General features: G+C 50.8%; 3 protein-coding genes across 7 annotated transcripts; 1 reads left to right on the top strand and 2 right to left on the bottom strand.

The window, feature by feature from the left end:
• Positions 1-4,728: 4,728 nt before the first annotated feature.
• JMJD6 (jumonji domain containing 6, arginine demethylase and lysine hydroxylase) lies at positions 4,729-17,898 on the bottom strand. The gene is made up of 7 exons (XM_040530891.1): positions 17,675-17,898; positions 15,969-16,357; positions 12,748-13,034; positions 11,306-11,441; positions 11,055-11,193; positions 10,246-10,373; positions 4,729-8,600 (listed from the first exon to the last, which is right to left on the bottom strand). Exons 1-7 carry the CDS (start codon positions 17,801-17,803, stop codon positions 8,564-8,566), a joined length of 1,245 nt encoding a protein of 414 aa, XP_040386825.1. The 5' UTR covers positions 17,804-17,898; the 3' UTR covers positions 4,729-8,563.
• On the top strand, positions 17,802-20,344 carry METTL23 (methyltransferase like 23). The gene is made up of 6 exons (XM_040530937.1): positions 17,802-17,823; positions 18,280-18,458; positions 18,542-18,646; positions 19,006-19,243; positions 19,588-19,672; positions 20,003-20,344. The coding sequence occupies exons 1-6, from the start codon at positions 17,802-17,804 to the stop codon at positions 20,169-20,171; spliced, it is 798 nt and encodes a 265-aa protein (XP_040386871.1). The 3' UTR covers positions 20,172-20,344.
• Positions 20,345-21,157: 813 nt separating this feature from the next.
• SRSF2 (serine and arginine rich splicing factor 2) lies at positions 21,158-24,723 on the bottom strand. 5 transcript variants are annotated; one of them, XR_005813653.1, is made up of 6 exons: positions 24,588-24,721; positions 23,967-24,363; positions 23,286-23,596; positions 22,861-22,964; positions 22,098-22,209; positions 21,158-21,591 (listed from the first exon to the last, which is right to left on the bottom strand). XR_005813653.1 is itself a non-coding variant. In XM_040530893.1 (4 exons), the coding sequence occupies exons 2-3, from the start codon at positions 24,326-24,328 to the stop codon at positions 23,293-23,295; spliced, it is 666 nt and encodes a 221-aa protein (XP_040386827.1). In that variant the 5' UTR covers positions 24,329-24,363; positions 24,588-24,723; the 3' UTR covers positions 21,158-22,209; positions 23,286-23,292. The 5 variants fall into 5 exon arrangements, 2 of the variants coding, with proteins under 2 accessions (XP_040386827.1, XP_040386828.1); XR_005813651.1 differs by having other exon boundaries at positions 21,158-22,209; XR_005813652.1 differs by lacking the exon at positions 22,861-22,964.
• Positions 24,724-24,815: the final 92 nt, after the last annotated feature.

The raw sequence follows: 24,815 nt of genomic DNA, 5'->3' as shown, positions 1-24,815 counted from the left end.
CCGGCCCCCTTCTCCTCCCACTCCCCGAGCCAGCCTCGTTGAGGCCCGGAGGGCTTTGAGGCCGACGAGAGCCGGGGAAAGGGTTTCCCGTGTCGGGGGGGAGCCCTCCGCGGTTGGTGCCCCCAGCCCCAAAAGCTGCTCCCTGGGGCTGGGAGGTTTTTGAGGTCCCTTGTACGCGCTGCTTGCTCTCTGGGATCGCTCACGCCTTGCAAAGCTCCCCGTCCTCGGCCCGCCGAGCCCTGGGGAGGTGCCTGGGTGTCGCTCGAGGCTTTGCGGGATCTGGAGGTGGCAGCCGGGCTCCGGGCGATGCTCCTTAGGGAGCGTTTGCACCTTGTTGGCCCTCGGTTGGGAGGCGGAGGAGCTGGGGTGGCAAGGGCAGGCTGTCCCACCCACCTCAGCAAGGGGCATCTGTGCCAGGGCTCGGAGCATCGCTTCACCTGCCCGGGGAGCTGCAGGCGATGCCGGAGCTCTCCAGGCGATGCCAGAGCTCCCCAGGCAATTCCCAAGCTCTCCAGGTGATGCCTGAGCTCCCCAGGCCATACCTGAGCTCTCCAGGCCATGCCCAAGCTCTCCAGGCCATGCCCATGCCATATGCACCCTGCCCACAGCACCCTTGGGTGCCCCCGATGCCACGACACAAGCCGCTCTCGCACCCAGCGGGTCAGTGGGTGCCGGGAGCAGGAGGGCTGCACGGCACCTTGCTGCTGGGGGGCTGGAAAATGGGAATATTCAAAGCTTGGGTGCTGGAAAGCCATCGTAAGCTGGCAGGGAGTCTGGCCAAGAGCTTGCCAGGTCCTCCCAGGCCCTGCCGCCAAGGATTTCCTGCCTCTGGGGACTGCTGGGAGGATTAGGCACCGGTCCGCGGGGTGGGCTGAAATTAGAAGGCCTGAGCTATTCCTGCCAGGGTAAAGCCAGCCCTGAGCTTTCTCCCAGCTGCATGCACGCGGAGCAGACATGGGAATGTGCCCCCAGAGCTTCCTCCAGGGAAAAGCTTTGGGAGCTGTCTATGAGAGCAGAATTTCGTTATGGACGGGCTAAAAACAAACCACGGACAAAGAGGGGATTAAATCCCCGGGGTGGGAGGAAGGAAGTGAAGCCGTGATCCTCGCTGCCGTTTGTCTTTACTGGTAATCCTATCAGGCAGGCAACCCTTTGCGTATGGATAATTGTATTCTTAGTAACAATCGACCACGGCATTTATCCTCCCCTCTCCTGCTTTGCGTTTTGTGGGCGCTGATCATCAGAGCTGCTCGAGAGCTCGGCCAAAACCTCCAGAGCCTGGTGGCACCTCAGCGCCATTCAGCAGAGGGTGGGTTCAGCATCGTTTTTGGATGCATATTTGGTCCCTTCCTCTCCAAATCCACTCTTTATCTCAGCAAAGCTACCAGCTTCCAGACGTTTGACTCACCAGGTGGAAAAGCATGAGGCACACGCCAGCCAGCCACGCTCAGCGGAGAGATGCGAAGCAGCACAAATAGCTCCAAGGACAGTCAGATTTAAATTCTTCCTCAAGAAGTTTCGGGGGGACTCTGCCATGGAGCAGTAGGAGCAAGGAGCCCTACCAAACCCACGGCACCGAGGCTCTCGGACTGGCTCTCTGCTCCTGTGTTCGGGCGGGCGGTCAGATCTGGGGACAAGGAGGAATTTCCTCCAGGCAAGGCTGGGGGTGGCCAGCTGTAGGGTGACTTGGGGCATCCTTACCCACCGAGCTACGTTTGCAGCCATCGTAACGCCCTTGATTGCTGCTAACAACCATCTCCTGCTCTTGTTCTCTAGCGCTGCGCTTTCCACAGCTCTTGGTTGAAGTCTGTCGGAGGGCTCAGACATCCTTAGAAAACACTTATGGCCTTGAGGTGACACCTGGGGGTGCCGAGGACACAGCTGCAAGAACATCTGCTGCAGCCGAGCTGGCTTTACCCAGTGACAAGACGGCAAAATCAGCAACAGGGCTCAGCTCCCTGCCTCTGGGCTAAGGGCTGGGCTGTCCTGCAGAATAGGATCTGACGGGGATCATGCCCCAAGCAGAACCCAGGCCCGGCATGGCCCGTGTGATGCCCTCTTGTCCCCTCTGTGGCTTTCCAGAGGCAACGGGATAGAGTAAACTTGCCCCAATGCAGCCAGGATCCCACTGGCAGGGACAGAGGGTATCCATATGGTTCCCCCATCAACTTACTCATAAAAATATGCTGCTGTCCCTCTGAACTGCCACAGTGATGGGAAATCCGCACGTCCGGCAGGGTGGGAGGCCCACAGAGGCTGGTGGCAGCTCCTTTGTGTTCCCAGGAGCCAGGCTTGGTGTCACCACGAGGTTCTGCAAAACCACAGAGAGGGGGCTGCAACCTGACAGGGGGATGAACGGGATCGGCTCCTGCTGTTACACCACGCGCTGCGGGGCCAGCTTGGAGCAGGGGGAGCACCAGGGGGGCTCCCACTCGTGATGCTCTGCGTGGGGGCTGCTCCCCGCGTGGGTAGCCCCAGGCCGAACGGGCAGGCTGCCCTCTCTTGGGAGAAGCCCAGCTCTGCAGCAGGGCGCCGGCTGCAGCCGGGGGGGTCCCGTGGGTGCTCGCTGGCAGGGCGGGGCCGTGCACGAGGGCCATGGCCGGCTCTGCCCCACAGCATGAGTGGCGCAGTGCCTCGTCCAGGGAGCCAAACTGTGTGTCCCCAAGTCGTCCCAGATCCCATTTCTCTTCCAACAGAGCACGAGCACACACTGGTCCCATTGTTCAAACTCAGGCTGTTTTCGCAAGCCCCACTCACGCTCCCCAGCATCCAAGAACGGCCACGTCCTCTCTGCTGTGGCACCAGAAACCAGAAGTCATCTCGGGAAAGGTCCCTGGTCTTCAGCTGGCCCCGACTCAGAGGCCACCAACCCAGCCGTGTGCCCCGCATTCACCTCCTCACACCTGGCCGTGCCCGAGCTCTGATGTGCTCAAGAGCTGCTCCGGCTCTCTGCTGGCAGAAGCCTGGGTGCCACGAGGAGCTCGGCTCACCCAGAGGTCCGAGCAGCACAAGGGTGGTGATGGACAGACCTGGCTCTCACTGACGGGATGGATCCTACTAAAGGGCTCTCTTGCGAGCACTTGTTTTCAGACCTTCCCCCTAAGCACCCGTTGCTAGCCCCCTGGCCCAGTACAGCTGTTCCTTCATCGCGTTCAGGCCCCCATTTTCCAGTGGAATCCCTAAACTACAGCAATCTCCGAGCTGTTGACGGCTCACCAAGTTCTGAGCCAGCTGTAGGGCCGGCTCGGCTCTCGGAAGCAGGCTGGTAGGGGCTCAAAGCCCTTCTAGAAGCAAACCAACAGCTTGGGTCCCCTCCCAGCTGCAGCAGGGGCTGGCAGAAGATGCAGTCTGGGGGCTAACCAAGGCAGCGCTGCATCAGCGAAGCGATCTGGAATTCTCACCCAGCCCTGCTGGAGCCACTCCCAAGCGCCCCGATGCCCCTCCTGCTCTCCCTGCGTGGCAGCCCCCAGCTCCAGGTCCCTGTGTTTAAGGAGAGGGCACAACTGCTGAGGACAGGCATCGCGCACAGGTGGCAGCTGACCGCTCTCAAATCAGAAGGGACAGGGAATGAGTTGTTGGTTTCTTCCCCCCCTTTCGGACGCATTTCCAACCAGCTCCACCTGCCACTGTTTGCACTGCTCCAGCAGCAGAGGAGGGGCAGCCCCACAGAGGAGCCTTTGCATGGCTTGAAAAGCAGATGAAGCTCTGCAAACACGTTAGTTTAATCCCGAACCAGTGCCAAATCACGCAGTCACTTGGTGCTGCGGCTGACACTCAGCTAGAAGCGCCGTCCTGTACTCTTTGTGACTCGTTTTCTAACTGCCACAACAGAGACTCCAGCAGTTATTTGCTTTTACATCAAACTGAAGGCACAAGGACATCAGCGAGGTGCAGCACAATCAGCTCTCCCCATCCCCACTCATAGCCTTGCTGTGTCGTTGGCTCCCCAGGAGCACGGAAAAGCTCAGCACATGCTGTTGCTCTTGTTTAAATGAGATATTAGGTTGCAATTGTCACAAACAGGAAGTCAGGTAAGTAAACCAGGGGAATAAAGCTAAATCGAGCCCACAGCAGCCCTGAAGGAGGTGCCCTCAGTACCTGCAGATTAGGAAGAACAATGGGATTATTTTAAAGCTAAACACACAAAGTCACCTCTCTTGGGAAAGAAGCAGGAGAGATGTTAGAAGAACATTTATACAGCGGCTCTGCATTGCTCTCAGCCACCACAGCTCGTGCCGTTTTCTGGAACTGGGTCTTTTAAACGCTGAGCACTGGTGCCCCCAGAGAGCCCGCACGGAGAACAGAGGCTCATTACTGAGCACGGCTGTCTGGCTGCACCGAGCGAGGCAGCAGCCAGCAGAGGGTACGAACAGGGCACTGGGGGAGAGCTTGAGGAGCAATTGGAAAGAAGTTGTTATTTTTTAACCAACAATAAACAAGAGGAGTTTTTACATCAGTGTTTGGAGAGGGAAGGACAGAGGCTTACGCAGAAATCAGCAACCTTGTTTGCTGCCAACAAAATTCTCCAGTGTTTCATTCCACAATATATATATATATAAATATTTCAAAAGCCTCCAGGCTGTGTCCCACACTGCTTCAGCTTGTTTACCCGCAGCTCCTGTTTTCAACAGAGCTCAGGGACAAGGTACACTACCCCACTGCAGCACACAAGGGTACCTGTACTTCTTTCAGACCATGATACAAAAGAAAAGCGACTAGCAAACAGGATAATGCAAAATAATTGATTTTATTTAAAATAAAAAGCAAAAACACAATCATCCAAACAAGACAATTAAGAGTATCCCAGCTCTGCTGGATGGGGTGATAAAAGCAGCTAAGGGCAGGGGCAGGGCTCGGGGCGACAGTGCGACTGTCGAACGCATCGGGTAAGCTTTTTCCTTCCCCCCTGTGCAAGGGGAACGCCAAAACCTTCCTGTTACAATCAGCCCACGCAGGCATTTCAGCTCTGATTCAATCAACAGTCTTGCTTCCTGCCCCACGATGGCTGGGGATTCGGGGAGGAAAAGGGTCTAGGTTAGTTACGAACGAGGTTGCTGTCTTCCTTCTACGCGTGCGGAGAGGCTTTAGTGTAACTGAGAAGACGAACTGGGGCCGGCCTGTGCTCGCTGGGAAGGGGAGGAAGGCAGGGCAGTGCCTCCTCGGCATCACCTGCTCCCAGAGCGCTTGTGCAGAGAGCAGGTGCCGGATTCGGTGTGCTTGCTCACATCTACGGCTCCGAGGGGGCTATGAATTAATTTCCTCCTGAACTGCTGGAGCAGACGAGCCCGTGTTGGTGACCGGAGCTCACAACCCCCTCACCTTTTGCCAGGGCGGGCAGAACACCACCACGCAAGGCTGGGTGAGGAAGCCCACGGAACAAACCAGCACGCTCTCAGGCGTGGGGAGCGAGGCAGCCCCACAGCACCCCAGGGGGACAGGCTGACACAGCATCAGCAGGGGCTGAGGCAGAGCAATGCTGCCCTGGGGCTCACGGAAACGAGGGGCTCACTGGGCCCGGGCACAGACCGCAGCAGCCTGCTACATCCAGGGGCTCCACGGTACACAAAAACACTGGGGTTGAGGCATCGATGCCGCGAGAAGCGTGGCACGGAGAGGTGAGAGCACAAACCCCACTCTCTGCAGTCAGCCTCCCGCAAGCATGGGTCTAGGCACACGGGGAGCTGTTCTTAACTCCGTGCCCAACACACGCGGCTTGGAAAGAGGGCGTGCGAAGCACCCCCACCTTCCTGCAAGGCCAACTCCCTGGTAAGAATAATGTATCCAGTCCGACTTGAAAGAATAAATCCTGATCTAGCAGGACCTCCTGTTTAGAGCAGGCCACGAAATGCCAACAGTTAAACCCCGGTGAGACAAACAGCCTCATTCTGCCTCAGCTGACGTACCACAGAGCAATTCTGGAAGGGCCACCAGAGAACATCACAGGGCCAAAACTGCTGTACAACATCCCTAATGTTTTCTGCTAGGAAAAGCTAACACCAGGTTAGGAAGCCTCGGCTTGCTCAGTATTTCTGGAACGCTTTTTGTGGGAGGAGGATGTCCAAGCACGTTACACAGTTATTACATGTTAGCCTCACAACACCCCTGTGAGGTAGGTGTTTTCCCGTCTAGAGACGAAGAGATCAGCTCATCAGTCTGGTCGAGGCAAGAACCTGTAAGCGGAAGACCCAGAGGCCCCAGGAGTCCCGATTCCCAGGCTGCCTAGGCACACACACCCTTGTGTCGTACCACGAAGTGCCTCGTGGAGAAGTCAGAACGGTGTTGCTGGTATCCTGATGCCTGCAGCCCGTTTCAAACGCGTTGCCTTGTGAGGGACTTCGAGTGAACGCAGGCTGCGAACTGAAACGGTTTTATTTCACACCACGAAGAGTTCATAGGCACGGAGGAATACTCTGCACTCCCCAGCTTCCCGCTGTGCTTCTGGTGGAAGAGGCGTGGGTTTCCTGGCGCAGCGATCAGCCTTTCAAGCACGCGTAAGGTTTTAGGATGGCAAAGCTGAACCCAAAGCTGAACCATGCACGCCAAACAACAGCAAGCTACTGCATTAAGCCATCTTCCATACATCGTAACCATCAAGCCACCAAGGAGAGCAGGCAGCCTTGCTCAAACAGCAGGCAGATGTTTAAGAAGGGCTCAGCTCACCAGGACAGAGCTGAGAGTGCTGAGCATTTGCCTCCCAAGGCCACTGTTCTTCCAAAAGGCAGCAGCTGAAGCCTGTTCTTTCTAGGAAGGACTGAATGGGTTGTGCAAGCTCCCAGGCCGTTCAACTGGGCAGGAAAAAAAAGGCAACCTTGGCCAGAAATGCTAGAAGTTTGGGAAGTAGTCTTCTGGAAGAATCTGCAGCACTGTATGGAGCAAGCACGCTCGCTTATGTCTGGCTATCACAGGAAATTCAGGAGTCAGGATAGCTAAGGAATGCACCAATAAACCTTCGCTCCCTCCGTTTTTCCATCATCACACTGCTGCGACGTAACTGACTGGTACAGAAGTTTCAGAAACAAAGATCCTGACAAACGGAGTTAGGATTCCCTCATGCAACAGGATATAGCCCAGTCTCCAAGAAAGGAGAGAGCATTTAAATAGGAAGAGACAGGCTTAAAAACAAAACAAAAACCCCAACAGAACAGATAAGCAACGTTCTGGCTTCCATCAAACCCAACGTGGATAAGAAAGTCATAATTAAGACTGCCAATATTCTTTTAAATTCAGCTTCCAGTGCCCAGGCATTACTTCATGATTAGTAAATGCGACCACTTCTGCTTTCAGGTTTCCTCTCCCAGAGGAGGACGGCTGATGTGAGATCTAATACCCACCTCCCGGGTCTCAGGAGAGCACCCAAGGAAGCATCCCAAACTACAACTGGCTTCTGGCTGTGCTGTTCAGCTAGAAACGGATCGCCTCCTTGCAGCACACCTCTGGCCAGACAGACCTCTTCACTGACACTACCAGCACAAGCTCCTGCGAAAGAAAGCAGCTCCAACAGATCCCTTGGGGATGAGAGCTTCATCTGGCATCATAGAAACGCACCTAGCACAGACTTAAGCATCACGTTGCATTTTTAAAAAGCATAAAACAACATCCCCCTCCCAGTCCTTTAAAATTGGCACTGCAAGTTCCGGAAATTTCTGAACCCATAGCCTCAAAGAAAAGCCATTTATGTTTGTGAACTGCACTGGCCTGAACAAGCCCACGGCCTTGAAACTGTTTGGTATTTAAAGCCCAACAACTGTTGTTGCCACATAAGAGTCAGCCTTTGTCAGTTGTTACCAAGCGCTAATCATCACACCTGCACCTAGAGGAGTGTAGTTACCTGCAAACACCGACTTTTTCCCATTGTTTTTGCTGTGCAAGAGACTCCAGGATGCTCCTGCTCCATCGAGCTTCCTATCGCAAGGTACTAGTGCATCTTTGTTACCACACAGAGCAAAAGTAAACCGACCGCTGCTGGTTAATGCGTTACACCTTCGACGCATGCGTGGAGACGAGGACCACAGAAGATGCTTCGGGTAGGTGGCCACCTCCACTGAAGTTGCTTCAGCATTTGGAGCATACGTACCACCTTCCTTTCCCGAAACTCCGGTGCGAGATCTGCCAGACGTTCAGACAGGCCAGAAGGGCTGGTGTTCCTTTCCTCAAGTGTACAGGACAACATGTAAACATATGACAGTGTCAAAGCAAGGCAGGCTTCTAGGTTTACCTGCTGGTTTTAAAAAGAGTTCTTTAAGAACTGACCGTTGTCTTCCTTGCCAGTTACGTGAACCATTAAATACTCGGCGTGTCCTTACCCAAAGACGGGCTCTTAGTGCACTCACTCGGGGCGCAGAGGGGACAAAGCATTGCACAATAATGGAGGTGGGGAGTTCCCCTTTCAGTTAGTAAGGAGCCAACCTTCGACAGCACGTAATGAAGATGGATGTTTGGACTGAAGAGTGACAAACAAACTTAAGGACTGTGAGAAACAGGAGCAGAGGGGGGTAGAACAGAGCTGGCTGGCTGCTAACGGAGCTTCAATCGGCAGCTGCCTCTAGGCGGGTGCTGTTATCTCTCAGGGGTAACTGCGGCCTCCACAAGATTCCCTAATCCTGTCAAAAAAAGGTACAACTGCCTGTCATCAACTATAGCATTTCCCCTCGAACCAGGGCACAAGATCACAGCATGCAGGTTAATTGTATGATTAAGATCTTATGATGTAAGATTCTGTGTTTGAAACTGTTTCTATTAACTAATCCATCACACAGCTGGAGCAGAAATCCCACCCCATCCTCACAGAGAGGTACAATCAACAGACAGGAAGAACAGTGAAACCCAGAAAGAGGAGGTCCTAGCCAAGGTGCTAATTTTTAATACTTACGATAATAATTTCAAAATGTGAAGGGCAAAGAATTGAAAAACACGCAGGACTTTCAGCAGAGCAGATCTGCACACGTGGTCAGCTTTTGCAGCTTTATTTAAAGCAGGGTCTGCATTATGATTTATCACCACCTGCTGCTTGTTCCCTGCCTGAAATCACAACTGTCTGCTGAAACGGGATTTGACAGTACCGTAACAAATTATTAAAACCTCTAGGGGAAAATAAGCAGTCAGCACTGTTCACTCCAACTGTTTAAGGATGCTCTGCACTTCTAACTCAATTGTATCCAGCTACGAGCAACTCCTGAAAACAAGAGAGCAACATATCCCACCCAGAAAAGCGGCAGTAAGGACAGGAGCAACCAGGCCTTTAGGCAGTACCCGGCCTAACAGGTAGGGCGTAGTGCTGGGAATCGGGACTTCCTCAGATCAATCACTTCATGCACACCTTCTCTAACAGACCACGCACTAAGTCACCGCAGCACTTGTATCCGGGCCAAACCTGGAGCACCCAACAGCTCAGGAGCTAGACAGCACCCTAGTGCAGGCAGGCAGCTATTGCAGGAGCGCTGGTTACCCAAACCACGAGGAGTTAGTTTGCTTCAGAATTTCGGGAAGCTTCTTTTATACGAGGAAAAATGCTTCGCTTAGCGAGTATCTTCTGTGTTTGTTCTCCCCTGCAGTATACTCAGTTTCCTACTGTTTCTCTGTTTTTAGCCTGGCAACTTGAGAACTCCCTCATTAATTTTACCCCAAGCAATTATCTATTCTTGGTTCTGCAGTGTTAGTACTCCCTCCATCCATCTTGACTGATTAGAAGCTTGCTTTTTTATTAAAAAAACCACAGGTAAACGCAGACATCTGGGATTTTGGATGAATTCTGCCTTTAACAGATAAAACAGTGCGCCAAACTGAAGTAATCCAGGCCACAATAAAACAAGAGACACCATACAACTACTTGAAGGTTTTCTGTTTGGACAGCAAGACATCTGAAACAGAGTCTGGCCTGACCATTCCTCATCTTTAATTATTCACACCTTATGTGTGCTCTCTAAAGAACGCAATTAAAATACCCCACCTCTCCCATTAAAAATATGCTTTCTCTATTAAAAAGACAACTAGGAAAAGTAATAAAACTGTTTATTTAATAAAGTAAAAAAATTCATTTTCTTTTTAAAAATACCAAGAATCTTAGTTTTCAGTTTGGAGCAGCTTCATGGAAGGAGGGTATCACCACTAGCCAACTGTTTCACATCCCCTACGGATCCCCTTGCTCTCCATCCCTCTATGCTCAGGACTCGTCCTATCTTACTCTGACAGCTCTGCCTTGTATTGTCTTTTGCTTGTTTAAAAGAAAAACAGTTGCCATCGGGTCACCTGGAGGAGCTGCGCTCTTTGCTCACACAGTCGTCTTGGGAAGTCGTATCGCCGTTACCCATCATGCTGCACGTTCGCCTCTTTTTCCTCCGGTGCATCATGCCCTCTGTCTCAGAGCCAGAGTCACACTGAAATATGAAGAGACGAGACCAGAATTCAGAGAAACCTGGTAAAATGTTTGTGCTATGGAATTCAGCACAAGAGCTGCCTCAGCAACCTTGAATAATCACAATTCAAAGACGAGTCTAGATTAAACATATGAAATCAATTTTCAATTAAGTGACCAAAACCCAGAAACTGGCACATTTTTAGATTTGGTCATTGGCTAACGCAGGTTTGTGGCAAGACAACTGATGCATTCAGTTTGGCTCCTAGAAGGATCTAATCATCTATGAGCAGATTCAGCACTTTCTGACACGTTTATGCCACAGGAACTCCTGTGTCATAACCGATAGTCTCTGTTCTGGACCTCATTCCCCCTTCCCATTTGAAAGGCATCCAGTTTGCTGCCATTTTATACAAGCATGGCTTTGCAAAAATACGTGACGGATCTATATATTAGAGGAACACAAATCGAAGAAGTCAAATTCATTTCCCAACACAAGGATGGGCTTCAGCAGACAGAACCTGCTTGGAGCACAGATTCTTCCACAGTATGTGGGTTTTTTAGTTGCTTTCTAAAAATTTCTTCCACAAGATGTGAATCCTAGGATGTGGATTACGATTCAAGATGACACATGATCAGGTATGTAAAAAACTAATTGCAGAATATGGATTACCTACTGTAGTAGAAAAATCAAAAACATTACCTCTGAATCAGAGTCGGAGGAGCTAGAACTTGAGGAACTGGACGAATCACTAGAACTGTCAGAAGCAATACCAGTAGATTCCTGTAGATCGACCGAATCAGCCAAGGCTGCCAAGTCAGGATGCTCCTGCTTTAAGATCCTAAACACAGTTCAAACGGCAGCATTAGCCTTTGAACAGTAACACTGCACATAAGTGAGCAGTTTTGCTTCTCCGTTTTAGAAGATGAAAATAGAGTTACTAGGTCTCTTACCTGTACCACTTCCGTGACAACTTGGGTCTCCCTCTTACTGTCTTGTGCCACACCACAGGGAAGTTGGTACAGCTGGCAAAGTTCTGCGTGATGGCAATCGTCGTGTCGAGATTGAGAACTACGTGCCACCAGCCACCTGTAAACACAACACCAGTGACCACTTCTGGCTACGCAGCAGAAAGCACGCTCGAGAACAGCCACGCGTCTTTTCCCATAGGAAACTGGACCTCATCTCCTGAACCCAGGTGAGTTTGCCAGAGAATCTTCTGTCCTCAGTCTTATTTCAGAATTCATTCCAGTCCTCTGCAGGTTCTTATTATAGAAGGCTGCACAATGCTCTAAGCAAGTTATCCAACTCATGAACAGCACTTAGATCTGACTTGACAGCAACACACTGGCTGCTGACAGCTTATTTAATAGCAAGAGCCATTGTAACCCAGACAGCACAGAGACCCTCTCTGTTAAGCTAGGGAACACTTTCCACGCCGAATTAGTAAGGTTCTTATGATCACAGACCAACCTTTCATTTAAAAATAGATGCAAAATTGTTTCCCCACACAGAATAAAAATAGGCAGCGATGTTCTTACAACCCACTTGTAACCTCGTAAAAAGACTATGGTTTAATGGAAACCGACAGCTACAAAATCCTAACAGAAGGTACACCGAGGAGTCACGAATAAGTGCCAAGACAATCACAAGGCACCCTTCAAACATGAAGTCAGCTGTGTATTAGAGACGAGCAGGGTGGATAGAAGCTATGTGGCATGCTGCACAGAAACGATGCAAGATTTAGAGGTTGGAAGCTAGGCACTGAACTCACCCACTCTATCCACTAGGCACCTTACCTCCCAGTTACGGTGGGGACACTCTGCACAGCCACCCTCTGAGAATGGCCTCCTTATCAGATCTTTCTTTAGCTTTTGATTTCAAACACAAGATTAAGCATAACCACAGAGAAGTGGGTGGAATGCGTCAGTGACTTCAAGTTCTTTTCCCACAGCCAAGAAAACACATATGCAATCAGACTACCCAGGCTACAAAATTCACTAATGAATTTGGAAGAGTGTGTATAAACTCAAACATTTTTTGTCTGAGCGTTACTAATACTCAAACAGCTTTATTCTTTTATGCTTTGATCTTTTCTTATTTATGTAATTTAGTTCAGGATCACATTTCTATGATTCCGCAGCTCGATTCCCATTTGGTTTGCCATCTGCACCGCCCTATGCTACAGGCCATTTATATGGCAAGACATTCAGAAAGCCACTGAACAGTCGCAAAGAGAGCCTCACAACATATAGCCCTTTGAGACAGCTCAGAGTAGTTTCTTTCCTAAGAGATGAGCCACAAAAAAATCTGAAATATTCTGTTTATCTCTATTATACATGTTAAAAATACGCTTTTCTCTGCCAGATTCACTTACCAGAGATACTGTACGTACCTGGTACAAAGACCGTCTCGCCTGGTTTCTGTAAGATTTCCAAGGGTTTGAACTCAGGGGGCCAGGTGGGGAGCTGCGTCCTGGGATATATGACGTTGAACCACGTGATAGCTTCATCCTGCTGGTTCCCTCCCTCCTCTCGCGTCACTTTGATCAGCTCTCTGGGGGTGCTGGTGGGGAACAGGCACCAACGCTTGTGTCCTTGGACTAAGGCGTTCCACGCACTAGTTCCCAAGGGGTCGATGTGAATTCCTGTGCCAGACCGAGGCGGGCCCATCACAAACCACCTGCATGGAGAGGAATAAAAAAAAACTTCAGTCACAAATCTAGTAGCTGCCTTGTCTTTTCTTCACGTTTAGACAGTTTTGCAGCTGTTAATTTCTCATACGGTCAGAAATCAAGGTAGTTACCTCAATTGCTTTCTGCATTTACCTTCTTGAGATTGTTAGGCTCAGGCTACAGCAAATGATACGACATGGGTTTAATCTAAGAACCAAAGTGAATCAGGACAGGAAAGTCTCTAGGCCAAGACAGTGAAGATAGCTTTATAACACAAAATACAGCTATGAAACATAAGCAGTTCTTCAAGAAAATATACACTGGCCTCAAGGTTTAAGCCTTCGTGTTTTTGCAGCAGTGTTTATGAACGTGATTAAGTCACAATGGCCTGCATTAGGGTTCTTGCTATGCAGGAGGATGCTCCTAAGCCTCTGCTTTTCTAAAATTTGCTACTCATAAATAGAACCAGAACTATAGTACAATGAGGAACAAACAAAAGGCGATACAAATAAAGAGGAGAGTGAAGTTACGCAACCCTGGCCTGCCTCTGTGCCTTCTGTTCATTGACAAAAGGCTTTTTATTCCTATATTTAACTCACTGGGGCCTATTCTTTGGTGACCATTCAGAATTTGGTGTGTATATTCTCATTCCCAATTCGCAAAGCTTATTTCTCCCTATGGAGAAGTTTAGCTGCTACAGATAGTTAACAGCAACAGCACCTCCAATCGCTACGTAACAGAACAGTAAGACCTACTGTCCCAGATAAAACAGGGTAAGCCAGGTGATTTATTACCAGACAAGAGGAAGAAATAGCAATAGCTGTTTAGAGGGAAGAGACTAAAGCACCACGGATTTGAGTCTTTTTCCACTAAGACCCCTCCACTGGGTGGCTGACAGGCACTGATACTCAGCAAGAGTAGTCCAAAGGTGTAGAAAATACCACTAGTCACAAAACTCTCCATCTCCCTTCCCAATTCAGGTACAAGTACAGCTGCTTCCTAAGCACTGTTTGCTAGCACCGGTTACAGGACTAAGTTTTGTTACCACGCTGGGTACTTCCTGCTTCATGAAGGCGCCATAAAAACCAGGCCGTTTGTCACTTCTATTGTCAGCTCACTCTTTAGATTCCTATTAGCCTTGGAAAGCTAATTAAACCACAGGTACAACTGTAGAAGTTTTTACTGGTAAGTCAGAATAAGTACAAAGACCTGTTCAAACACTGAACAAACACTGTTCAGTACAATTTCTCTGCCTACAACCTGAATTTACACGTGGAAGGCCTTACAATTTTTACTTAGCAACACTCTCACTTACCAGCATCTTTCTGCAGGAATTTAGTTTACGATGAGCATAACCCGGTTGGCCATATCAAATTTACCATTAAAGACTTCAAGGCCTGTAACTTCAACTTAAAACAAATGACGGCAACAACAACAAAAAAAATCCCCCAAACCACAACAGCTACTTCAGTGAATGGCTTCCAAGAATTACTGCCCTTATTTTAAGGAGGAACAACTCCAGTGAAGATGGTCTAAAAGGCATGAGTTCTTATTTAAGACCTGTACACTAGCACACCTCTCAACCCAGAAGTCGATCTGCAGAGCGCATGTCTCGATCACATGGTTAGAAAGCATCACTTCTGGTTGATTTTTCAGTTATGGCACTGAACTACTGAATAATCTTCATCCATTTCTGTACCTAGATGAAACTTCTACCCCCATGAGGCATCACATGTGCTCTACTGCATCACTCGTCTCAAAAAAGTGAGACCAAACTCACATTTTCCAGAGCAAAGTGCAAGAATTACGAACACTAAGATCACAAGGGATGAGCTCAGCACGCGCCTGTAGGTGGGGAGGGCATGGGGTAAGAAATATCAATGTGAGCGAGTCACAGCTAGGTTACCTAGGTTATCTGTAACTGATAAACGACTCCTAGTCCTGTCAGTGCACTCAGTTACTGCTGGGGGCTACACCCGCCGTGCTTTTGGATTTGGTCACAGCACCAGATGCTCTAAGCTAATGATAAAAGGTTCGGTTACATCTCCGTAAAAATACCTGCTTCTTAAACAGAACTGGTTTCACACTTCACTCCTGAAAAAGCACAACTGAACTGTTATTTCTGCTATTATTTATTACTTGTTCTATTACATTTAAAACAACAAAAAAAAACATCCACATCAGAGCCTCATGTCATTCAAAGGGCAAGGCATTCTCTGACAATTATAATGTGGCTATAAAGACTTTAATTACCTGGGAACATTCAGCTTATTCTTATACTGCTATGAAGCACTACATTAATGCAAATGGAGATTACTTGCGCATCTACTAGCCAAAATACTAGGTTGTTGCACCTGGGTTCAGGAATCAAGTGCCAACTCCGTTGTATTCAAACCAGATGCAAAAAAAAAAAAAAAAAAGATGTGAAAAGCCTACATAGATGTGGAAGTATTGTCCTGTATCACCTGAAGGGGAGCTAAGAGCTAGCCTCCACACTTCTTACTAATCTAGCTTAAGATCTTTACCTTGAAAGGACTGACTCATAATTAAACAAAATCCCACACTGCACGTAAGCCACTGCAGCAAAGCCCAGGAGCTAGACCTGAGGTACTTGAAAATGTGAAGGCCAGAAGGCACGTCACACGCAGCAAGAAATGAATCTTCATAGCTTTCAGGAGCTGTGTTCTTACTTATTTAAATCACAGAAGTGAGGTAAACTAACTTAAACAAAAAAAAAAAAGGTAATTACACCGGTGACAGGGCCAGAAGTCTCGACATACGAATCAGCTCTTCCCTTCTTCTGGGTTACAGACGTGCTCGTTTCAGAACAGCTGACATGAAACTACCATTTTCTTTTACAGAAAGCAATCGTATCTACGTAGGAATAACTAATGACGGGGAAAATACCTACTTTTATGGTGGTGTCACTGTACCATACATACCTGTACGGTGGCCTTCGTTTCTCCCCCGCATACTGAAACAGGTCATCAGTGAAGAACTTGGGTACTTTGTAGTCCTCCAGGAGTTTCCTGCGCTTGGGATGCTCTCCGTAACTGCTGTCAAATATGTACAGAGGGCTGTCGTCGCGTGTGGTCTCCATATACTCTATGTAGTATTTCATCTTCATCTTCACAGAATACCCATCATTGTCCTCCCCGCATTTGAACTTCTGGTTCCTGTACTTGCGTTTCAGCCGTTCCAGAGTCCACTTCTCTTGGGCAGACCAGCCCACCTGAGCATTCAGCAAGACCACGGGCTTGTAAGGTTTTTCGTAACGCTCAACAAATTCTTCCACCGTTAACTGGAGCGCATCTGCCCTCTCCACGTTATCCTGGGGAACCAAGAGGGGAATACAGAGCGAATGTTAGGACAGACTTTAACTGTGCTCTCTAAATCGGCGCGGAGGCGCTTCACGCTCACACTTCGTACCACACACCACGAGGACATCGAGCTGCCTGTGTGTTATTTTAAGCTCCTCAAGGCTGCAGCCCTACTTCTCACGCCCTGCTCTCTGTGCCCATCGGTAACACCAGCAGGCTGAAGCAGCGTTTGGCACCAGTCCCCAGCACAGTAACTCCCGGGGCAGCGGGGACACCCCTGCCCTCTGGGCTGACAGACCCTCACCCTATTTCAGCACTCGCTGCTCCCTTCTCGCCCCCTCTCCGGGGAGCTCAGGGGAGGCCCCGCTGCTCACCAAGGGAAGGAGGGAGGGAGGAATCGGGGAAGGAGAGGGCACACGTGCTCCCCCTCGTGCTTCCACTGCCAGCATGCCCCAAGGACAGCTCTGAGGCAGCTCCAGGCTCCGGTACAGGGAGCTCCTGGGCTCCCAGTGGTTCCCCAGCCCCCAGCTTCCCCTCAGCCTTCTTCCCCCCCCCCCCCCCCCCCCCCCCAATTCCTTTCAGGGCTCTCCCCCCACTCCCTTCGGGTCCCCCTCAGCACCCTCTTCCTCTCAGCCTCCACCCACCCCCTTCAGCCCCCCCCCAGTTCCTCTCAGAACTCCCTCATACCCCCCCCCTTCCCCTCAAAACCCCCCCACTCCCTTCAGGGCTTCCTCACACAATCCCCTCAGAACCCCCTTCTTCTCTTCGAGACCCCCCCACTCCCCCCCATTCCCCTCAGGACCCCCCCCCCACTCTCTTCGGGTCCCCCCTCACCCTCTCTTCCCCTCAGACTCCCCCCACTGCAGCCCCCCCCCGCCTCAGGACCCCCTGGTTCCCCCCCATTCCCTTCAAGGCCCCTCCCCACTCCTTTCATGCCCCCCTTACCCCCCCCCCAATCCCCTCAGCCTCCCCCCCACTCCCTTCAGGAACTCCCCCCTTCCCCTCAGGGCCCTCAGACCCCCCCACTCCCCTCAGAGCTCCCCTGTTCCCCTCAGCCTCCTTCCCCCGTTCCCCTAAGGACCCCCTCACCCCCTCCAATCCCCTCAGGACCCCCCCCCACTCCCTTGGGGACCGCCCTCACCCTCCCCCCATTCCCTTCAGGACCCCTCCACACTCCTTTTATGTCCCCCTTATCCCTCCCGTCCCCTCAGCCCCCCCCCCTTCTTCCCCTCAGCCTCCCTCCCCCCAATCCCCTCAGGGCCCCCCTCCCCGCTCCCATCAGGACCCCCTCACCCCCCCGCTCCCCTCAGGACCCCCCCGCCCCCCACCTTGCACGCGGCGGGGCTGAGCGGGAAGGTCTCGCAGTAGTTGTGCCGGGTCCAGTCGAGCGAGTCCTTCAGCTCGGGCCGGGCGCTGCGCTTCGCCTCGCGGATCCGCTTCTTGCTCTTGTGGTTCATGGCGGCGGCGGCTGGGGGGGGTTGGCGCTGCCCCCCGGACCCCCCCCGCTCCAGGACCCCCCCCCCCCGCTCCGCTCGGCGCGCGCGGCCCGGCCCCGCCCGCACCTTCCAGAAATTTCACCCCCCGGCCGCCGCCGCCGCGAGCCCGCCCCCCCCGCGCTCCCATTGGCCCGCCGCGCCGCCGTCTTCCGCCACGCCTCGCCCGCCTCCTCGGCGCTGATTGGGCCGAGAGGGGAAAGCGGCGCGGCGCGGCGGCCATCTTGGGAAGGGCGGTGCTGGCGAGGACGGGAGGAGAGAGGAGGCCGCCTGCAGGGCGCGCGCGCCCGCCCGCCGGTGCGGGGGGAGCGGGGAACGCCGCCCGCCTCGCCGCTTCCCCTCGCCTCCCCCTCGGCCTCCCGCAGCCAGCCGGCCGCTCCTCACGGTCCTGCCGGCTGAGGCCCGACTGGGGCCTGGCGCCGGGCCTCCGTGAGGCGAAGCCAGCTCGGCGGCGCTCCGCGTGACGCAGCGGCCGGGCAAAGCTGTCATTGGCCACCGGGGCCCGCTGCTGCGACGTGGCAGCGTGCGATTGGGCGAGGCCACGGCGGAGCCGCGGCGGTTCCGGTTCGCGGAGGCGGGGGGCGGGCGGCGGGAGGCGCTGACGCTGCGCGTCCCCGAGGTACCGGCACCGGGGGGGGGGTGGGGGCGGGGGCGGCGCGGCCCCGCGGCGGCGGCGGCGGCTGCAGCCCGGCTGTGTTGCAGGTGCCCGACCGCCGCTACGGCCTCTACGTCTGGCCCTGCGCCGCCGTGCTGGCGCAGTTCGTCTGGTCCCGGCGGGGAGCGCTGCCCGGCCGCAGGGTGCTCGAGGTAACGGGAGCCGGGTCCGCCCGGTGCGCATCGGGTGCGGGCGGCGGGGAGGCGCGGGCTGTTGAAGGTACGCGAATCGCTGTAAAATGTTCCTCGCGTGCCGCTTTTGCTCCGTGGGCAGGGCAGGGCAGCCCTCCTACAGCTCCTAGCGCTAACCCCGCTTCTGTAATTAATTGCTTAAGTTAATCAACTGCTTACGTTAATTAACTGCTTGGACGAGCCCCCAAGCAGTTACCGGTTGCTCCCTCTCAGCGAGGAGCATCCTCCCTGACCCGCAGGGCGTGAGGAGCGTTGGGGCAGCAGGACGCGCCGCCACCACATTTATCCCTCCTACGTTCACGGAATCCCTCTCCTTCCAGCTCGGAGCAGGCATGAGCCTGCCCGGAATGGTGGCCGCCAAGTGCGGGGCCGAGGTGCTGCTGTCGGACAGCGAAGAGCTGCCTCAGTGCCTGGAGAACTGCCGGCGGAGCTGCCTGATGAACGACCTACCCCACGTACCCGTTATAGGCATCACCTGGGGGAGGATGTCTCCGGAGCTGCTCTCTCTTCCTCCCGTAGATATTATTTTAGGGTCTGATGTCTTTTTTGACCCCAAAGGTATGGTAACACTCTCGGGTGTCTTTGGTTTGGGACAAACCGCAAGGACTTCCTTTCTAAACACTGTCAAAAAAAATATCAAATGACAGTTTTTACAGGGATACTGTAAATGAACTTGTTATTCTTGGGGTAAGTAATATGAAGCTATCATAAATGCTACTGGAAGATAAGTGATCCGAAAAATGGAATAATTAGCTAACTACTTAAGGCCACTTTCTCATGTTTCTGCTACAGGTGCACTTTGCATTTATTTTCAACTACTATTTCATATAAGCAGGCATATTTAACTATTCTTAGAATCTGGAGACTAACCAAGACTACTTTATCTCCTCCCAACTACGCAGATTTTGAAGATATTTTAACCACGGTTTACTTCTTACTGGAAAAGAATCCACAAGCCCAGTTCTGGACTACTTATCAAGTCCGAAGGTAAGCTCTTTTGTACATTTAGGACTGAAAACTTAAATCCTGCCTCAGATTGTTCACGTCACCAAAGAATGTCAACTTCTCAGAGGCACAGCTGCACTGACTCCAAAGGCTAAGCTGCTCTCAGACTGTGAATCAGGTTGGTATTAGCCAAATAAATCCTGGGAGCATCAGATAAAAGCAGCTGACCCCAAGTTTACTGTTGAATAGAGAACTATTACAAACTCAGTTTTGTGAGGTGACACGTTTAAGTTTGGTGACAGTCTCCTCTAATCCCTGCCGAAGTTACCCACTTGGGTTGTACTTTCATGCATTGACGTTTCCTCCCCTCAGTGCTGACTGGTCTATCGAGGCTTTGCTCTACAAATGGAAGCTGAAGAACACCCCCGTTCCGTTACATTCCTTCAGTGCGGACAAAGAGCACCTGGCCGGCTCTTCTCTACCAGGCAGACATACAATTGAAATGATGATCATCTCACTAGCAAGATCAGACGGTACTTAAGTTTATTCCACTTGTTGGTTCCAATACAAGGTGATACTCAACTTTTACTTTAGCATGGATCTGCGGAGAACAGTCTGATTTACAGCAAACCTCATGCGTATTTTTTGGGAAGCAGACCCCCTTAGCAGTACTTAAAACATGCATTGTAAAAATAAAGCTGTTCATTTGTTTAACTATGGCTTTTGAGAAATTTGTCCTCCTTCCCAAAGACCATGTAATAGTTCAGAGACTCAATTCCATTATGTAAGCCACTACACAACATAGCTTAACCTGACAATCCACAAGATCCAACTTAAATTCACAACTTCAGCTATGAAGAAAGGTTAACCGCACTCTTTCAAGATAAAAAATTATCCCCTTAAGATTGGTTGCCCAGGACTGAAGCTCTTTCCTGAAGGTTTGTATACAAAAAGCCAGTCCCTTTGTTTTTAAATGACTATGTAGACTGCTGTCAGACATGCAATCCTGGAACACACAAGCTCCTCAGTTTGTAGAAAAGTAATTTTAATCCTCAGTCAAGCCAGATTGCAAGTATTCAGATCTTTCCATTCCCATTAAACATACATGCATAAAGTTAACAAGGCATTACAATAACCCTTGACATGTGATGGTTGACATTACAATTCAGTTGGTATCCAAATCAAGAAAAAAAATCACTGTAAGATTAGCTACCATCAAGCAGCAGCCTGTTGAGTCAGGGCAAGCACACAGCAAATGCAATTAGTACTGCTCAGTGTGTATCTTCCATAACAATGTCCAACAGACCTGTCTAATGTCACGTTTATAGTCTGGTGTGCAACACTAGTCATACAGCATTCGGGTTAGTCACAATACTAGTAAGTTTGCCCGTAGTAACTTAAAAGCAACCCCAGTGGATAAAATTTAGAAGCAGAAGAATGCATTCAGTTACTATATAGAAGTTAAACATTGACAGTATAATTGCAGAAATCTTTTCAAGCTAAAAATAAGCTGACTCGGACATTACGTTGAGAAAAGTTAACACAGAAAAATGTTTAATATTAACTACAGAGACAGTGGGTATAGTACAGGATGTCTTAAGCAAAAGATACACCAATCAGTACTTACAGAGGAATGAACCATTTCTTTCTTAACATTACATTTCTCAAATGTAAGTTCATATATGCATGTTGGCAAGATTTACCATTCTGGAAAAAATAAGGTGTGTATATCATCAGCTAGATGTGCTCACTGTATGCTCCGTTATTTTTATGCAAGGCCCGGGTGACTGGAAGTGCAGTTGTCAGGCATTTTAATTAACTGGACAGCCATTTGTTTCTGCACGACAAGGCATCGTTACACAGGAGCAATCAGGAGAAAACAGGAAACAGCCAAGCACTCTGCACTGCAACACGCCACCTTAACAGCTAACCAGCATTACTCAACTGCTACACAACTGCGCCTAGTGCACAAAAATACATAAGAGAAGAGATTAGAATTGAGTCTGATAAAACAATCCTTTCAAACATCAACTGTCACCTGAAAAGATTTCTACCAATTTGGATTTGAAGATACTATTTGAATTCAAAGTAAAAAAGCATTTACAATAAATTTCAAATTGTTTAAATTTTGCAGAATCTTATTTAAGGAATGAAGACAAAATTGAGCATACTTTTTTTTTTTTGACAGTTAGCTACTCAGCATATAACAGCTGCATATTTCCTCAGTATGAAACTTGAGGCAGCAAGTTGCCATCAGTTTAATTTCAAATAAAAGTCAGCACTATATAAACAAAAATGAAGTTTTACCTCAAATATCCAAGCCAATAATGAAATCGGTAGTCGTTCACTTCACTAAATTACAAGAAATTTGAATAACAGCAACAAAATGGCACATAAAAATGTAAAATCTGCCACTTGAGGCGCAACTTAAACAAGTAAAAAGTTAGACAAAATGTTACAAAATAACCTTTTCAACAGCTGGTTGCTTGGGCCAGGGGTCTCTCCCATGGACTGAAGACTCAAGCGATCTTTTCCCCCCAAAGGCGTCCTTTATGTAGGCTCTCATTTATCTGATGCATCTAGGTTTGAAGAAAGAAGAGTTCAGCTAGGTTTCTACCTTGTCTTTTTTTCACTTGTGTGGATGACTTCAGGTATACTTCTAGTTGTGTTTCAACTGGCTTTGCCTAATTTCTTAAAGTTTTAGAAATGACCACAGTGTTCCACCTCCCCCCACGTGTTGCTTTAATTCAGAGGCCAAACGTAAGGTTCTGCCGAAGTATTTAGTTACAAAGAAGAATAAGCATCAGGCTGTAGATCGAACCACCATTAACTTGAAACCAGCCTGTTTAACAATAAATTATTAAAAGTTAAAGTTATAAAACTAATACTGCTCGATAAAAACTTAACTAAACTCTAATTAGCATTCAAAACAAAGTATCACTACTTTGGCTACAATTATCTAACTTCAGAGCTAGCTTAGGCCCTTTCCTTTTAAAAAATAGGACCAAACAGTTTGAAGGGTTAAAGACACACTATCCTTTCCCCACCCGGTGTGTATCCTTAGAAGCCTCTTCAAGTTGTCGACTTGAGGAAAAATTAAGTTTCCGTTGTTTTCTCGTTGCAATGAATTTGCCACTTTTCTAGAACAGTTACCTCCAGTCAGTATAATGGCCACTGAACCGATCTTCCATTATAAAAGGATAGTGTATCTTTAACATTTAAAGACAAACCTGCTCCAACACACGCCCACAGAAACTGGTCCCTGGAGGATCAGCCAAATCAGTTAAAATCTGCAATACTGGCCAATATTCTTTTAGCAAACAGGAGACCGCAGCTTTAAAGGGGAAAATGCAGATGTTGGATAAATACAGTAAGAAATAGTCATTTTCATCATAGGTTGCGTCTCATACAATATTTTATTAAAATCAAGCCATTAATCTCTCAACAAAACATGAAAATTTTCTGTGTAGAAAGCCCTTTGGTATTAATTTCCCTAAACCAATAACCAAAAAGCACTGCTCAAGAAAAAAAGCTAACAACGTGCCCCGTTAGGATCCACTTGGTTCAGGCTATTAATGCTAAGAACTACCCAACACCCCACTGAAGTGCTACAATAAAGTAACATGCAAGGTGTGCTGATCCCGAGGTACATTACCATTCTCCTAGGAGGATACAGCTCCTTCTTCTTCCGGAGACTTGGGAGGGCTCTTAGACCTGGATCTGGAGTTGGATTCCCTCTTTGATGCAGGTGGAGGGCTTCTAGATCTAGACCGAGATCTTGACCTGGACCGGGATCTAGACACAGACGAGGACTTTGACTTGGATCTTCTGGCAGATCTGGACTTCGACGTGGAGCGAGACCGAGAGCGTGTGCGAGAGCGGGATTTGGACCGACTGTAACGAGACCGACTGCGGGACCTAGAGCGGCTCCTGCTTCTAGATCGGCTGCGACGGCGTCTTCTAGGACTAAAACATAACAGGGGAGGGAGAAAAAATAACGTTAGAAGTTGAACACAGGCGGCGCAACAGTCTTCCGCGACTACTTCGGGACAGGGAAGGCGGAACGGGCCCCACGTGGGCGAGAAAACGAGGTAAGAGGGCGCCATTGTTCAGAGTGAGTGGCCGGGGGCTAAATCTACTAGAGAGAGAAACCCTCGCGCTCCGAGACAACTCCACGTGCTTTCAGTGCTAACCCCCTCGCTCCCTCCCCACCGAGAAACTCCCTCGGGAAGAGAAACAAATCGAAGCAGCCCCACCGCACACACGTGTCAGCCTGGGCTCCTTGCCTCGCTCCTGAAACACCGCCGGCTCCCTTCCACCCTTTCGAGGCGCTCACCTGCGGCTGCGGCGGCCGTAGCCGCTGCTCCCATAGCGGCGTGGCGGCGGGCCACGGCGGCTGTGGTGCGAGTCGGGGGGCCGGCCGTAGCGGGCCATCTGCACCCGGAGCTCCCGGCCGTCCAGCACGGCCCCGTCCATCGCGTCCATGGCGTCCTCGGCGTCGCGTTTGTCGTGGAAACGGACGAAGGCGAACCCTCGGCTCTCCTTGGTGTAGCGGTCCCGGGGGATGTAGACGTCGCCGACTCGGCCGTATTTCTCGAAGACCCTCCGGAGGGTGTCCGGGGACGTGCGGTAGGTCAGGTTGTCCACCTTGAGGGACGTCATGCCCTCCACGTCCGGCGGGGGGCGCCCGTAACTCATGGCGGGCAACAACCCCCGAGGGGCAGCGGCGGCGGCTGAGGAGAACAAACCCGAAGGAAAGCGGCGTGTGCGTGTGTGGAGCCGGGAGGAGGCGGCGCGGCCTGGCGCGTGAGGTGGGGGGAGGCCTCACAGCGGCCGGGCGAAGAGCTACAGAACATGGAGGGGGGGGGGGGGGGAAAGGAAGAAAAAAAAAAAAAAAACCGCGGAGAGTGGGAGGAGGAGAGCTCCTCAGCGGGGAGGTGAAGGGGCAGGCACCCACCTCGGGGCTCCGGGAGGCGGCCGAGGGCCGGAGCGGGGACGAGGCGCCGGCAGCCACCGCCCGCGCCCGCCGCCGCGAGGAAATGAGCGGGGCGCTGCCCGCGCGCGCCTACTTAACGCCACAAAATGGCCGCCGCCGCCCCGGAAGAGAAAGAGGGGGGTGGTGGTTGTTCGCCTCTCCTAGACACTTTTTTTAATCTATTTTTTTTCCTCTCTCTTTTACCGGCCG

Source organism: Cygnus olor, chromosome 18 (genome assembly GCF_009769625.2).
Source record: "Cygnus olor isolate bCygOlo1 chromosome 18, bCygOlo1.pri.v2, whole genome shotgun sequence".
Classification (NCBI taxonomy): domain Eukaryota; kingdom Metazoa; phylum Chordata; class Aves; order Anseriformes; family Anatidae; genus Cygnus; species Cygnus olor.
The sequence above is the reverse complement of the archived record's forward strand: the minus strand, read 5'-3'. Positions and strand labels throughout refer to the sequence as shown.